The following is a 17160-nucleotide window of genomic DNA, read 5'->3' as shown; positions in this document are numbered from 1 at the left end:
CATGAAATTGTCCCCATCGATTTGAATAGCACACTTGTCAAAATCTCAGGGCCTTAAACTTCCATCAACAAACTTTGCTGAGCCTCATTGTAATGGAGGAAAATTTGTAGCTCCCTGCTGAACCCACTTCAGCAGCTTTCGAGGCCAGTAAAAAAGCAGTAAATTGCATTCACTATCAAACCAGGCACATGTGATTGCCAATAATCTCAGCAGTACCGAGGCTCGGGAACGGATCAATGTTTAATTAAATTAATATCTACCTTTACATCTCTCGAACCGTCAGGAAGAGATGGTCCTGAAAGCAATTAGTGCATGCGGTGCACGGTTACCACATCAGAGAAATCATTCCAATTTAATCAAACGAAGACGATTCCCGAAGGTTCTTCGGTGTTCGAAGGGTTCTCGTTCGAAAACCTCAACGCAACTTGGCATAATTGCAGCAAACCGCTCAACGTACATTTGCTTCATTACACTTGCATGGAGATGTTGGGTATCAGCCATGCCAACTGCCAGGAAATAAACACATTTTTCGAAAAAGTGTGAGTAGCCGATTCGGAAAATCGTTGAAAAAATCCGGGACCGGTTCTGTTGAAAACAAACAAATAAAAAGCTCTAAGTAGTTTAATAACAATCTTATTGTTATATTATGCTGAACGAAACAAAAACAGCATTAATCAACAGAAAATCAACATTTTGTGTTTGGTAAGATCAATCAGTGCACGAACTGAACCATTCAATTAACCTAATTGATCTCGTTTATCTATTCATTTTCCCATATTCTGCCCCAGGTTCGAAAGACTTTTCCTTTTCAGTCGTACAAACAGTAACAACACGTAGTCAGAGCATATGACCAATGGAAAAAAATATCTAAGAACTCATCATGCCCTCCTTCCGGCAACGAGCAACCAAATAAGCTTCAACTTCTCGTGTGGAGTCGAAAATAATATTGACAAAAGCCGATTACTTGGCAAAGAACCGTCAAGTTCGAAGGAAAGCCAACGAGAAACCTTTTTTTTTCTCAGACACCACGGAACGGAGGGAAAAGCATCATTTGCACCTTTTACGAGACGAACTTGCACGAGAGGCTGTGCTCGTTTTCGTACGAATCGTGCAGTCACACTTTCGACACACGCTTGGTAAAGACTCTATCTCATTTCCTGAAATGTGGAGAAAATTGGTAGAATTTAAAATGATAAACTAAACAGAACGCACCAAGGGGCGTTCTACCTTTCGAAATGGATGAAAATGATTTAAGAACAGCTCCGGAAAAGCGTTCGACGTACTGTGGGGGCATTAACAATCCAATTTCTTCCACACCTCTTTGCGACTATTAACAGTGGTAGATTTCTAAGCCGTACCAGACAGCCAGCAACAGTCTGCGTCAGCACAAAGCGATCCTGCTTTCATTTTGCGGGCGATACGAGCTGAAGGCTCCCAAAAGCGGGCCAAGTAAATTTCCACATCGTTTTGCTCTTTAATTTACTTCTTTCCGTCCACCAGCCCCGTTTCCGTCCCAGCGTCAGCGGATGAGCGAAAAGATCAACGGCAAGCAAGGACCTCAGGAAGACATTTTCCCAACCACCACTTCGAATGGTTCGCGCCTTTGTACATCCAACCGTTCCCGAAGTTCCCACCCGGCATTGGTGGCGTCGATGATGATGATGACGATGGCGATGATTAAGAGCAATGGAGTGTTATAAAGATCGTCCTCTGGTACTCTAGCTGACTCGGCACCGCTTGGAAGAGGCACGGAAAAGCTTTTATCTATCTCGCCACCACCGGGAAGGCAAAAGGCAAGACATTGTTTTCAGGATTGTTGGATGAATTGCGTCAGTAAAAAGATGACGGGGGAGGATTGTAAGAACCAAAGCAATGGCCATGGTAGATAGTGGCAGGAAGGACCTTGCCAACACAGGCTTTAACCAATCTATCAATAATGGGGAAACATGAAAGTGCCATTTACCTGGAGTAATTAGTTCAGACAGCTGAAGTTTACGGAGCCGTTCTTGGGAAAATAATGTTGCGTTTCGAAAGTAACCGTAGGTACGAACTTGGTACACAATTAATTTGAATTTAATCTTACCTTGCTGTTGAGTAGCCCTAATACAAGTTTTTCTAATTATTAATTGCAATGCTTGCTAAGGTAGAGGCGACTGCTGCGTTAGCCACATAAAAAATATCTTGTTTACTTCCGCATTATCAACTTGATACGTTTATATTTATTGAATTTGACCTCAACTGCTTGTGTATTCCAAACATGAATAAACCCAAGTATACCTTAGTAAGCTTTTATCAAGCGTGCCGCATTATGCATTGCTCCACTAAACCTTTAAGAACCGGGCATTTCAAAGAATCCACATTATTCTGTTGACTTTTGGAAGTAGGCTTGAGCACACTCTTTCCTTTGAAGTTGATTGAAATCGTTCTCACTTCAATGAACCATTGCGAATTCCCAATCAAATCCCGAGCCTCGTCCTTGGATAAGCCGAAACTCAGAATTTCCGGCCTGTCAGTGTTGAAGGAACGAAGAGTGGCTGTGGTGTTAAACGCTTCTTTTACATCCTTGAAACCCCCATCGTGCACACGGGAGGCACACGAGATGATCTCCACGATAGCGCCAAGTATCCGGGTTTTCCAAAAAAAAAAAGGAAACGTGGGATATGGAAATAAGCCGGCATCCACCACGGTGTAGTCATTTGTAGCAAATCTGCCAGCGAGGAAAAGCCATCGCTGATTTGGGTACGGCAGCAGCAGCGGCACGCACTGACGAAGGTTGATGTTATTACACGGTGATGAAATTCAAATTCCACACAAAAGGAACCGTTTTCCACACTGAGGGGAAACCGCCGCCGCATGCCTGCATGCAATGATATTGTCTGTCGGGCGAGTGGGCCAAATTATCTTCGCCGAACTAACGACACACGCTTCGGCTGCGATGTGTACCTTTACACTCGAAGTGTTCTAGCGTTAATTTTGGCACGTCGTTTTCTCAAGCCCTAGCTTTAACATTTTAAGCGCTTCGATTAAGTTTTTCCGAAGGCTGGCACAATACCTTTCTGATGGGGTTGAAAACATATTAAATGTTACATTTTTGTAATTCGGTATAAGGTGGAAGATCTAACAACAAATATGCTGTCATCATTGAAACTGTCAAATTTGACAGTTCGTATGCCAAATCATCGGAAACTAAACCTGTGGTCACAGCTTTCCGCAACCGCATGCGGTTGCGTTTTTGATCTGTCAAACGAGCACAGCTTTTTGCCAAAAATAATACTTTACTGTTTGAATATACCACTTATATGAGCATACAATCTCATTAAAGTCTACTAGGAACAATATTTACTGTTGACATATAAAAACGCAAGAGTCTGCGGCAAGAATCAAACTCGTTTGATTTTTTAGTACAGGAACCGCAAGGTCTTGCGTCTGCGGTGACAGCCCATGAACCTGTGGTCACAGCTTTCCGCAACCGCATGCGGTTGCGTTTTTGATCTGTCAAACGAGCACAGCTTTTTGCCAAAAATAATACTTTAATGTTTGAATATACCACTTATATGAGCATACAATCTCATTAAAGTCTACTAGGAACAAAATTTACTGTTGACATATAAAAACGCAAGAGTCTGCGGCAAGAATCAAACTCGTTTGATTTTTTAGTACAGCAACCGCAAGGTCTTGCGTCTGCGGTGACAGCCCATGACAGCTCCTATCTCTCCCATGGGAAAAAACGCAACCGCATGCGGTTGCGCAAAGCTGTGACCAGGGGTTGACAGCTCCTATCTCTCCCATGGGAAAAAACGCAACCGCATGCGGTTGCGCAAAGCTGTGACCAGGGGTTAAGGCATTGAAATGGAAAGCAACAACCGGCACGTTGGAAATGCAGTCCTGACCAAAGATAAAATCAGGGTGCACTTATGAGTCCTTTTTCCGGAGAGGGAATGTTTCCTATTTTTCTGCAATCTTCCAGATATCCCGCATTCACCCACCATGGTCTTTATTTGAGAATGAATTTCAATCAGCTAAACCAACGCACAAGCAGGTAACACTACGGGCAAAATGATTTTATTCCTTCTCAGTCTCCATCTGACTCATAGTCTCAGCCTTACTCTTAGGCTTATCGAGCAGCGCAAAGTTGGTGATGAGGTGCACGGGACTACGCGACGGACAGATCGACGGGTGAACCATGGAGACGACCATACTGCCAGCAATCGGAGCTATCGTCAATCCAGTGTCCGCGTACAGTGTCACTCCAGCGGCCTTATGCGTTTCCAACTGTGGACCAAGGATGGGAAAATTGTTGAACGAAAAGCAGAAGAGCGAAAAGCCAACCGAACTTACAAAGATCAACACGCTGTTTCCACGCTGCTTCACGTTGGAACCGTTGTAGCCACTCTGGCTCGCTTCCCGCACCGCTATACCGTGCACCCGGACGGTCTGCCCAACCCGACGCCGCACGCTGGGGTCGATGATACGCGTTTCGTTCGCCTGCCGAACCTCCGCCGGCGTCAGGAAGTCATGGTAGATCACCACACTCGGCTCGCGCTTCGCCTGTTCCAGCTTGAGCGGACCGATGAGGAAGATCGGGTTCTTCTTCAGCGTGGTGTAATAGCAGCGCAGTCTCATTTCTTCCAGCAAAGTGCGTTGCCTCGGTATGCCACATCGTGGGTCCATTTCCTCCAGCATCTTCTCGAACTTTTGGGCCCGCGTGTCCTGCATTTTCTCGATGTCCTTCCACTCGGCTCCCAAACTCTTCAGACCCTCCATGACACGCATCGTTTCGCGGAAAAACTGCAGCGGGTTCTGCTGCCCCTTGAAGTCTTGCAGCTTCTTTAGGTCATCCCGGAGATTCTTGAACTTATCGACATGCGCTTTCAAAACGTCGCCGGCCGGGTTCATGTTGGCGATGTTTTTCACCGCCTCGCGAAGATCGTCCGTCGCGCCCGAGTTGGGCATTTTTGGGCGCGAAGCTTTGATTGGTCTGTCCGCCACGCAAACGGCAACCAGGAGGACCAGCACGAATCCGTGGAAATATGAGTGCCTCATGTTGTTGAAGGCGCAAAACTCTTACACAAAACCCGAACAAATAGCACTGCTACGCAACCCCAGACTAAAGAAGTACGACCCTTACTCACGCACGACTAACCGACGAATCATTGCACGAATTCGACGTAGAGTTTAGCAGAGGACAGGTTGAAGATTTGGAAGACACACGCATACGGGTGCCGATTGTTTGGACAGTTGGTCCGTTCGTTCAGGGGAAATCGGCTGGCGACCTGCATTCATCGGTGACCGACACGTCAGTTCGACTGTGACGTTCCGGCGAAGAGAAATGTCCAATCGGGAAGAAACATATCCGATCTAGGCCCAATTATGTTGATCGAAGGAACGATTTTATGTTAACCGTGGATCGAGAAAATGACGTGTACAATATTGAAGATTGAATACGTTTGAAAGTCTATGTTTATACAGTTTTATTTGTGAGTGCATTTATTCAAGTGATCCCAAAGCATAAGCTAACAAATAACAAAAAGCGTTATCATTATGTTCGGTTGGTTCCACAAGATGGTTTAAAGTTGATATCAAAATTAAATCATCAATGAAAATACGGCTTATCACAAAGGTTGACGGTAATAGTGTGTTCCTTCATAAGGTCTGCTGATGAAACTGAGTAAGTACACGCCCATGCTTATAAATATTTAACGCCGTTGGCCAAGAGACTGGCCGTTCTGGCAAAATTGGTCCGGGGAAATGTCATTAACAGTTGCTTGCTCCCACCAGCAATCATAACATCATGACACGACAACAATCGTGAGGCGCAAGTTGTTCATTAGCTCTCTCATAAACCTTTCATATGTGCTGGCTGCGACATAATTCTATGCTCATTGCAACAGTTCATTGCAGTCGTGCAGCGAACAGGGTGATCCATATTTAATCCTCATAAAGCACACGAACTGCGTTAATGTTCGGTGATTGAACTTTGGCACACATGCAACAATAGTTGCACGGTTGTGTAGATTATTCCCAAGATTTTGGTAGAAGTTAAAAAGTGGGTTAAACTTAGCATATGAAAAATATTGTGGGCAGTAAATTCCATAATAAGTCGGTAGACTGTACTTGGCTTCGCCTTATTCGCCTCATTTGAATCATAAACTTCGTTAAAATATAGTGGTTTTATGCGATCGAGAGAAATCGTGCGTTATTTTAGGGCTTTTATATTTGTGTTTGATCAATATTTCAAATATAGAATTAAATTTTACAACTATACCCATTTGAATAATATTTCATTGTGCTGAATATAGAGATAGTAAAAGTATAGCCCAAATATTTTCGCAGATTTTCAGAAGAAGATCAATTTATAGAAGAGCTCTTCTTAAACGTGCATAGGAAAGATATGTTAGGCTAAATTTGCTGCACCTGGTGTTCATGTAAAACTTAGTTTCGAACTCCACGGCTTTGGTGAGTTGTAGAATTACTGAGAATAAAAAAAAGAACCACTTTTCTTTAACGAAACTTCACCCATTCCTAGCAAGTGAAAATGGCACTGTGACAGTCCCAAAAGGAAACGATAATAACGGAAACAGCGCTCAAAACTGATACAGAAGCTATTAATCAGCATTATGAGCAGACATCCGATCGTAATAGGAGACAAAAAAAGTTTATCGAGTCAGGAAGCAGCCCCGGATGCTCGCTAGGACAGCGATGAAATATTATGCTTCCTGAGTACAGGAAAAAAACCTAGTGATGGTTTGTCCTAAAGTTTTCAGGGCAAACCCAGATAAAAGAGAGTAAACTGGCGTAGAAGAGGATGCTGTTGAGCGCTTGACCACGGTATAATCATGTTTCATATTGTTTATCCCAACGGAAATAGAGGAAAGAGGGGACGTACAGCATAAGTAATGCGTTTTGTGAAAACGTTTAATGGACAATTTTAATTTCTAATAAAACTTATTACATTAATTTTAAATTGAAGAAAAATGTACTCAATTGTATTCATATTTTGGCACAGCTTAAGGTGAATTGCATAACAAAATTGAATGCATCGCTTTAATACAGTAACACAGAACAAAATTTGCGGCGATAAACTTTTTCATCCATCTACGAAGTAATTTTCATCTCAAGAACTTTACCAACCACAAAATGCAATCGCACAACGTCTCGGGAAAAAGTTTAATGAGAGCACACAACAAAACACACTGAAAACTAAAATTAAACAGAGAGGAATCGAGTGATGAAGACGAAGAGGGCTGGATGCAGAATACAAACCATTAATTAAAAACTATGCTAGCCGTCGGACACCTTTTCAAGCAATCTCGTGTTCTTTGCAGAGAGCTTAATCGAAAAAAAAAGTTACTCCGGACAAGTTTCGATGTCGTATCGCTTGAGGGTGTCGAATATACTTTAATAGTGCCAGAAAGTACACCGAAGTGACATTATCGAAGGAAACTGTTAATTGCCAGTCTGTTTCGAGTGCACTGGAAATGTAGTTTCCCTACTGAATGTAGAAGAATGAAAATGTTTGTGCGGAGGAAGTATTTATTAATTAATTAAAATGTTAGCTACGTTGGCAGTATGGCTATCCAAAACATTTTGAGTATGCTAAATATTCAAAAACGCAGTGTCGTTTTTTAAAAGTATTTTCAACTGCAAAGCAAACAAGTTGTGAATCCTTTTATACGAGAAAGAGTTTCAACCGCCTTTCTAATTAATACACTTCCTAAACTATCGCAACTTAATCCGGGGGCCGCGTTGTTGGGAAAATTTTAGAATCCTTAACATCCACTGGATGCAACGATAGCGATAGTCAGTGCACCCTCTACTGTACTAGCACGCCTCAAACACAAGCGCAGCATTGTCTTTGCTGACCAGCTGGGAAAAGTTTTGATTGAATTTTCGATGTCTTCTCGCCAGACCGACCTATGGCTGCCATTGGTACTGGTGACATCTGGCAGAAAATGAACTAAAGTCAGTTGGAAAGAGCAGCTCCACGGAGGGAGGGTAGGTAGAAAACTGGGCGGCTTAAACGGCACGGAAACATTGTTTCCCGGTGCGAGCAGCTTTGCGTGTCTGGGAACTAAGGGGAGCACAGTTTTTCCTTGAAGTATTTTCCATTTCTTTCCTTCTCCGAGGAGCGAGGCGGGTAACAGGAATAAAAAACCCTCATTCATGATGTCCATCATCTTGTCCATCAGTCGCATCACCATCGGGAGCCCTCGGGACTGGAATTTGGGTTGAAATGGAAAACGGAATGAATTTTATGAAGCAAATCCAATTTGCAATCCGTTAACGGTAATTGACAATCACCTCGGATGATGTGACGGAGTAAATTTGTCGCAGAAAAAAAAACCCAAACAAAGAACAATTTCAAGCAAATTCACAGCCACCGATGGAGGTTTAATTTTTGTTTCGTCTATTAAATTAACTACGGCCACCAGGAGAGATTGTTAAGTAATTTTTACTTTCGATGCGATACTGTTGTTCCCAGCTTAAACACTAGTATAGGATGATTTCAAACATGGAAGATTTTTTTTATTAAATTACGAATTATCTAATTAAATACGTTTTTGAGAAAAGGATCATGATTTAAAAACAAACAAGTATCTTCATTTGGTACTTTTCTTATGATAGAGTAATCTTATGTGAATAAAAATGGTTGAATACATGAAACATATCTTTCACAATTGTACAACAAAAAGCCAGAATAGATATTGCCTGGCAAACGTAATCAATAACATTCTTTTACCTCTCCTTATGCCATTAAACGTAAAACAAACAAGAGAAACACTAAATCGAACGGCTTTTTTAAGATTAAATTTCAAATGTCTGCAAAACGAACGCTGGCGTTAGCATTGGGACAGTCATTCATATTTTAATTTTAAAACACACTTTACTTCTCACTTTACGCAAACTCAATCACGCAAAAAGCCGCCAAAGGTACCAAAGGTAGTTGTTGGACCGATTTATTGATCAATTTCGTCACGATAACAAAAAGGAGTTGCGTGAAAAATAGAATCCCTAGAGTGTGAAGATAACAACAACGCTTCAATAAATATGCAAAAGATACCAATAAGGCACATAAAAGAATTATATCCAAAGGTAGATACGTTTAGACACGTTGTGTGCTGTTATTGAAACCCCAATCTTATCAGTGCCCAAAAACACACGGCCATCTAGATAAGGAAGCGGATAATTGATATGGTCGTTAGGATGATTACTACAGCCCCGTATAAAACTTGATCTATTACCCATCGTGATAGAGTCCATCACGTCTCCCCCTCCCCAAAACCAAGAGCATCTAGCTCACTTTACCGTCCGTCCGTCTGTAAATGCTACGTTGTCAAGTTTGATTAGGTACCAGCTATAAAAAACACACACACACACAAGCAGCCAATTTTAAACTCACTAAAAGTACCACAGTATCCATTCCGGACCATCGGTTGTAATCACCGTAATGGATCGTCCGAAAACCAACCAATACGTCTTGCAGCGACTAAAAACTTTCTTTCGGACACAAAAGAACAATAGAGCCTTTTTCAGAGCTGAAAAATGAATCGACCAAGCGTTACCGACATCTGTAATGCTGGGCTAATTAAATTGATTTATTTGAATACTTCATCAATCCCACAATCTGAGGATCGATACTTTTTGCAAAAAAAGAAGAAAGCAAATTGGGGCAAATTGATGAAAGTGGCATCTTTAAGGATAAATGGCAAGATTGATTTTCAGGACATAATTATTGATTGAAACAAGATTGGAAGGGAAATGCATAATTATTGGTGAAATTGTAAATAACGGAAGGTTGAATACTGTTCGGTTGTATAATTTAAAAAATAAATCAATAACAGTACAGTTTACCTATTCTAAAGTATGGTAATAGAAACATCCAGAGATGAACTATGCTAAGCCCTTTCTGCCGGCAAATTGAATTCGGTTTGTGTTAACTGAATTTCGTAGAATACGCATCATAGAATAGGTTGTATTTTCCAGCCCAGCTTGATGTTATCATTCTTGTGGATTTATTATTTCCACTGTATTACAAATTATATTAACGGAAGGGGTGACGAAAGTAGCTATCAGCTACATAAGAGGAAGCTTATGTGCTAAAACGAAAGTGTTGAAGCATGATGAAAATGATAATTATGTCAAATCATATTTTTTATTTAGTTTTAAACTAAAATTATGTCCTTGCTATAATAAGACACGAACTAGGGTGGGCATAAATAAGACACATCGAAATCACGCTCCTATAATCAAAAGATATTTTTATTTATCGACTCAATTCTATGAACATCTCAACCAACCTAAACTAAAGACCTTTCTTTATTCTACGAGGAAGGAAAACAGCGCCCAACCCAGCATCTATCGATAAGAAACCGAAACCGAAGCGATCCCCGGTTAGAACCCACCTTAGAACCCCCCGGGGCTCTCAAGTTCAATGGATTAGCAGAAGAATGGTGCAGTGGTTTGCGAGTGAAGGGAGTACGGACAGTAAAGGCACCGGAAAATTCAAAACACGCCGCCCGCTATCTCGCCAACGGAATGGCGAAGCAGAAGAGCCATAACTGACCGTGAAGAGTTTTCTTTTTTCCTCAGTTTAGGACAGGACAACCCACCGGTGGCGGACGGAACCCAAAAGGGATCCGCCTCGGGATTATTTTCCTTAACCAACAGACGATGAAAGAAAGATGGTGACAGAGATTCATTTTGATTGCTAGTCACCTGAAAGAAGCCGGTCGACAAAGGACGAGCCCAGCTTCATTCGCGCTGGCGGGGGGCTGCTATCGGTGTCGTATTTTTAATGTGCTTTCATGTCCGGTGTGCTCAAGACTTGCACGGGGATGTGTGTCTGCCTTTTATGTAGCGTTTTTCTCGTCCTCCGATAGGACAGGAGGACAAATTATCATAATTTACTCACCGTCTGGTCGTTCTACGGTGTTCGGTTTTTTTTTAGTACGACCCAAGTTTCCGTAGCGCAAAGGGAAACAAAGACGCGGTAGCCACGATTTCCCAAGGAATGCCTCTGCAGTACGGTTTGACCCCGAAGGCGGTTTTGCTGAACCTACTTGAAATTTGTTATTCGGAGATTTACAGTGAAAAAACGATGAGGGTCGTGCGTCCACTTACAGCCGACCACAAAACGTTGTCTTATTGACAGAGTTTAGTTGCAGAATAAAATGATACAGGACGGAGAGGATGGACGTACGTTTTAGAACTGAACTAATTATTTACATGTTTTTCAAAGAAGTTAAATCTTTTAAAATGAACAATTAACGTAGATTTAACGATTGCTATTATGATATTGTTATCTTTGTGGGAGTTTTAATGCTGAGCATAATCTAAATATACATTTTACGTCATGGTCGTTTATGTTCATAGTGAGTCAAAATTAATTAGCTGCATTACTTTAAGTTATTGAATTATTTAAATTCTATCTTCTGATAATGAACATCGCAAAACAGATGACAAAAGTAACCAGACACCACAAATTGGTAATGCTTTTGATGCTCGACGAACTGTGAAATTTTCAAATTATCAACTTACAACAGTCATGTGCGTCATCATAGGTCTGCTTCTGCCATGGACACTCTTTTGCACTTAATTTTTCTCTTTCGAAATATTCGACTGCAACAAAGTGCACTAAGCGCGGATCGCTACAGGATTCATTACGGTTCCTAGACATAGCGATGTGCAAAATTGGTTCACAATCGTACCATTTCCCAAAGCCCGCCCAAGCGGTCACTGCAGCGCACGGGCGGAGTTTCCGAAAGCCCTCCACTCCACTGTGGTGTTAATAATGGAAAATCCTGTACGCGAAAGCACACGCCGCGCAGTTAAAACACCGGACTCGAGTGCACATACATACAATTTCTCTTTTATTTTAGCGCTATCGCACTTAACCACGTCGTTGCGTCGGACTTTTGCAAAACGGTCGGACGCACGGACACACACTATTTGTGTTCCGGGAGCCACTCGACACTAGAAAGTGAAGATGTCATGTCAAAACCGGGATGGAGCCTGCTCGGCAAAACGGGCTGGGCCGGTTGGATCCCTCCGGGACGATTGGCCGCACTGTGCGACCGGCACGCTAATGTCGATCTCTCGTTGGAGCGCCGGCCCTTGCGCGACTCTCCGGAAATTATGCATTCAACGTGCGTTTACGTACGTTTATTTCCGCACTAATTAAAAGGCAAAACATTTGCCTCTCCATTTGTCGCAATGGTAGGGAAATGTTTGAGCAGGGGTAGGGCAGGGCAGGTAGATGCGTTGGATGCAACTTTGCGTCAAGTGCAACCTCGATAACTCCATTACCAGCCAGGCCAGGGCCCAGCTAAAGCCAGCCGATGTCAGCAACGTTGGGAACACCATCGGACGACACGTAGACGGGTGGTTTGGTGTGCAACAGTTCATTTTCGAGTGTCCTTCCCCACATCCTTGCCGAGTGGAGTGCCTCCAACACCGGTCACGGTTGGGAATGCGAAACGAACGCACTGCATAAGGATGCAATGGGAATGCACACGAGCTCCAATCGGTGCCCATTTTCCAGCGAAAACGATGCATAACACATTAAATGATGCATAAATTATTCGATACGTAGGACAACGTTTTTCATTCCTCTTATTAAAGCGTAACCCGAAACAAGTAGATGAAGCTATTTGTGCCAGTGCTGTGATACAAATTTACAGATCTAAATATCGTATATGAAATCATTATGACCAAGCTGTTTCAATTTATAATTACTATATCAATGAAACCCCCTGGGATGCCATTAGTTTAAATTTTTACTAATTGAAAATTTTATGAATTGGGTTGGTGGCTAACCGCATTCCCATCTATTATTAGCCTAGCATTATGTGGTTGAAACTTTTGAACAAAACTCAAGTTAATTTAGCCTACGAGTCTTATACTTTATGGATGATCATTCCTAATCAAAGCAGTTCAAAGTATTTTAGAAATCATAAATCTTCGGACATAGGCATATATTTTAATTTATAATAGTTGAGCTATACATACTTGTTTTCTCATACATGTTTATTATTGTTACAATTGTTGCAACGTATTATAATTTTTGGAAATGATTTGTAATTTGAATATGACTTGATTGTAAGATGTGGTTCACAAGTTTAAACGAAATTGAAGCACAATTTTGCACATATAAATTAAATTCAAGTTTAGGATAAAACATTCTTCAACAATTCATTTAATTTTAAAAAAATGCAACACAGAAGCAAAGGTATAAAAATGGATATTCGAGAATTGCAGCGAAATATAATCAACAAGCTAGACCATTAAAGTAAACTAACAGATATGTTACTTCAATCCAATGTGGTTACTTCAATTATATGCGATGTGCTGAAATAAATAATTTAATACGACTTAAACTGTTCATAACAGCCCAGTGCTCAGTGGAACGGCACATTTTCTTACCATTCCCCACAACAACATTCGCGTGTTTCCTTTTTACTCCGAAAGAAAGAAAATTGAAAAGAAGGATGGAATTCTTAGTAGAAGAATAGAACCAGAATAAAAAAATAAAAAGCTACTAGTAGCATCGTTCCCACTCATAATTTATGCTAATGAAGTCGGGGACTTTCTTTTGAAGCAACACACCCATCCTGGCCTTCTGAAGATCCACTGCACCGGGTACTGGAAGGTATTTCCATCGGGTTTGACCGGTCGAGTGGCCGCCGGGTCGCGACGAAGACTGGTGCAGCAACAACAACAACCGCAAGGAGATTTAATTCTTTGCCACTTGATTTTTGTGCCTGCGGTTGCGGGACGATTCCGCTAAGCATCCTTTTTTCACCGTTACTTGTGTCCTTTTTTCCATCCTTGAGGTTAATTTAGCGGAAGGCACCCCATCCCTAACATCAGCATCAGCTGCTGAATTCCGCCGCAACCGCTGCTGGCACCACCGCCCGTCGCAGGAATGAAACACATTTTACATCATCATGGCGCCAGGTTGTACACTCTCTCGCAGTCAATTGGAGAAAATTAACTTTCGTCCATTTTTCACATTCCCGGCGCATACGGCCGCATTCGCGAAGGCCTTTCAGTCCGGTGTCACGAGGCAAACGCGACAGTTTTCCCGGGACGAACAATGCGAAAGAAAAGCACCGCGGAAAAAGATTCAAGCTAACAAGAGTTTTCTTTTTTATTAGCACACGGGCACAAACACAAGCAGGTACACCAGGTGCTTACTTTAAATTAACGGCAAACAAATTAAAAAGGCAAAATGGAACAGGAAAATTTTTAATCTCAAATAAAAACGAATGCCGCCCATTCCCATCTAATTTTAATCCATTTGTTACTGCAGGATAACTAAATTTTACCGAGCGAATGGGAAGACGGATCGCAATTCTGCAATTGACAGGTTCATAGCGCATAAAACCCATTTCCGTTTCGCTTCAGACCAACTTCATCCGGGTTAATTAAGCTGATGAATCCCGACCAACATGTACCGGGAATTTGATTTACTTTACTCCGTAAGGTAGGCAGATGATATTTTGTATTTTATCGTTTCATCTTTCGGACCATGCATGAACAAAACAATCTCCAATACATGGGAAGGGTGTGTTATGATTTAAATCTAAGCTAATGGAGTTGGCGATTCATTAGGAAAATATAAGAGACCTTTTATTACATCTACCAGGATGGATTCATAACATCCCTTGGAAATTGAACCCTCAATAGAACTTCGTAGGAGAGCACTCCAGGAAAATATAAAAAAAAATTGATAAAATTCAAATTTTGCTTATCTTCTTTCTGAACCGATCCAACGTTTACCCCATATGCAGCCCCCCGATGGACCGGATGGACTGCAGAAACAATCGCTCTCCGAGCCAGAAAACTTTCCTAGATTAATCAAATGTTTCCACATCCCACTTGAAACATGAAGGTAAAAGGTTAGAGTATAAAGGGATCCTATTGATTTATGTAATTTCACGAACAACGAACGAACCACAAGAACTTACGAAACCTGACCTAGCTATGGCCGCCTATGGCAGGCAAACCTAACGATCCCGTCCAAACTATCCGTACTGGTCAGGGCGCTTGTCTGTGTGTAAGGTTGTGTTTCTCGTTAGTTGGCCCCTTCGGAAGCCGTTTCGAGAGGAACATTTATAAACCTGGTACGACAAGAATCTAGCGATCGATAACGCCGGATACATATTACAGCAACCGAAAAATGTGAAACAGTGTTGTCTAACATTACACCGCACCCGAATATGTTTCGATAGCTATTTTCAACACATTGCAGGCACAAGCTTCCCTTCCAATGATATAAGACCAAATTTCTCCAAAATCGTAAGCAAATAAATGGATGAGCGTCGGATGCGGACCCCTTCCACCATTATTGGCAAACTGGTTCAATATTCGTCCCCACTCCAGCAGAAACCGCACCAACAGCTGGCAAATACGTGCTGCATCAGCACCGAGATTTCTAGTTGCGACAGAATCGAACAGAAATCGGGTTTTGCGGTATAGCATCACCCATAGATAACTGGGAAATGGATTGGAGCAACGATAAGGAGGGGGGAGGGGGGGGGGGAAAGTGGCCAAACCAATAGAATTCGTAGCAAAACACAACAACTCCACCGGCGCACCAGAAGAGTCCTTTTGCACGGTAGTGGAGTATTTCACGAACCAATGACATGATGTATTACCTGCAGCCGAAATTCCTGCTCTAAACTTTCCCAACATCGAAGAATATTGATTGCTTGAAGGAAAAAAAAGATTTATTGCCACGGTACATTGCAAAGTGCAGTTGAAACTGATGGATTGCACCAATTTTGCAATATAGAAATCGACTGCATGGGTTTTTCTAAACCTTTCGAGTTGATTTCTCTGGATCGACAAGGATGGATATATATTTAGCGGATAACTAAAGTAATATTTGTTGGAAATGGTAGTAATTGGAAGTAAGAGAAATGATATTTAAGTTCCTTTCAAACCTAACAAGGAGTTTTGTTCCCATATTAAAAGAGACACAGGAACGATTAGCTGTGCAAAGATTAAGGAACGCTCAAGATATCCCAGTTCTTTGACAGTTGACAGCCACTGTACGAGGAACTAAGTGTACAAAGTCATTGAGACAAGATGTTGCAGATTCAATGAAACGTTTTGCAGACATGTTCATCATATTATGTTGACAGGACGTTTGTGTACTATTTTGCAGATGCATTAAATGATTTAGTTCTTCTAACAATGTTTTAATAAGAATTCTTTAGCTGTTAATCATTTAATAATAATTGGTTGAATATGTTCTTGAAAGGTAATAGTTAAATACTTCTAGTCGTAAAAATTGATCTCAAACTCGTGACAACTATGAACTGTGTACATCAGGAGAAAACAACAATCGTTCAACATCGCTGTTCACATCCTGGTCGATCCAACATCACAACCCACCTGCGGCGTAGCTTAAAGCGGTGATTATTTATCAGTAACACGCCGGAGAGAGTTAATACATTTTCGATGATTTCCGTTGCGCTTGTAAAACAAAGTACTGGAGCATGCTAACTTACCTCCCCGTCGTACTCTCCTCTGTTGTTGTTTTTGCACAGCCAGCTGGAGCCACCGCCCGTACTGGGGCAGTCGGCGTACTTCACTATCAGTATCACATCGATCAGCAGCCACACCAGCGAGGTCAGCACCACGATCCGGCAGGTGTTGGTGCGGAACTTGCCCCGGAACATTCTGCTGAGGCTAACGTTGGTCATTTTGGTCGGTGCGTCCGCTGAAGCCCGCTTGCTGAAGCGACCGTCTGTTAGTCGCTCTTCAGCCCACGGCGTGATTCACCTACGGCCAAACATAAATGCTCCGTCCGACTCGGTCGCGGTCAGTTCGCCTCGGCCACAGATGCAGTGGATTCGGCAACGCTTTTTTCAAACAACAAAAATACCAATTTTCCGAACGACTGATACTTGCTTCGGGATTGGGTACACTTGTCAATCGTACAGCATTTGTTGGACAGGGATAAATTTTAGCCTAACACTCATTGAGACACACGATTACACTCAAAAACACTATTTACTCTGAATTGATCACTTCATATTAACCTATTTTTCGTTTATCACATACACTTGAGTAAAACCTAAGGGAATTTTGCACAGTCAAACACAAACACGAACCTCAAATCAACCGTGAATAATGCTGTAAGAATACAGA

The 17160-nt window shown here is 41.9% G+C and overlaps 1 protein-coding gene across 2 annotated transcripts in view; it reads right to left on the bottom strand.

The window, feature by feature from the left end:
• Positions 1-16712, bottom strand: part of LOC131266726 (polypeptide N-acetylgalactosaminyltransferase 5) — a 47359-nt gene extending 30647 nt beyond the window's left edge. For both annotated transcript variants that reach the window (XM_058269339.1, XM_058269338.1), the window contains exon 1: positions 16518-16712. In XM_058269339.1, coding sequence (XP_058125322.1) covers positions 16518-16712 — 195 coding nt within the window. The remainder of the gene's footprint in view (positions 1-16517) is intronic.
• Positions 16713-17160: the final 448 nt, after the last annotated feature.

This window comes from Anopheles coustani, chromosome 2, assembly GCF_943734705.1.
Source record: "Anopheles coustani chromosome 2, idAnoCousDA_361_x.2, whole genome shotgun sequence".
In the NCBI taxonomy this organism is placed as follows: Eukaryota; Metazoa; Arthropoda; class Insecta; order Diptera; family Culicidae; genus Anopheles; species Anopheles coustani.
Note: the sequence above shows the minus strand (reverse complement) of the source record. Positions and strands in the feature narration are given on the sequence as shown.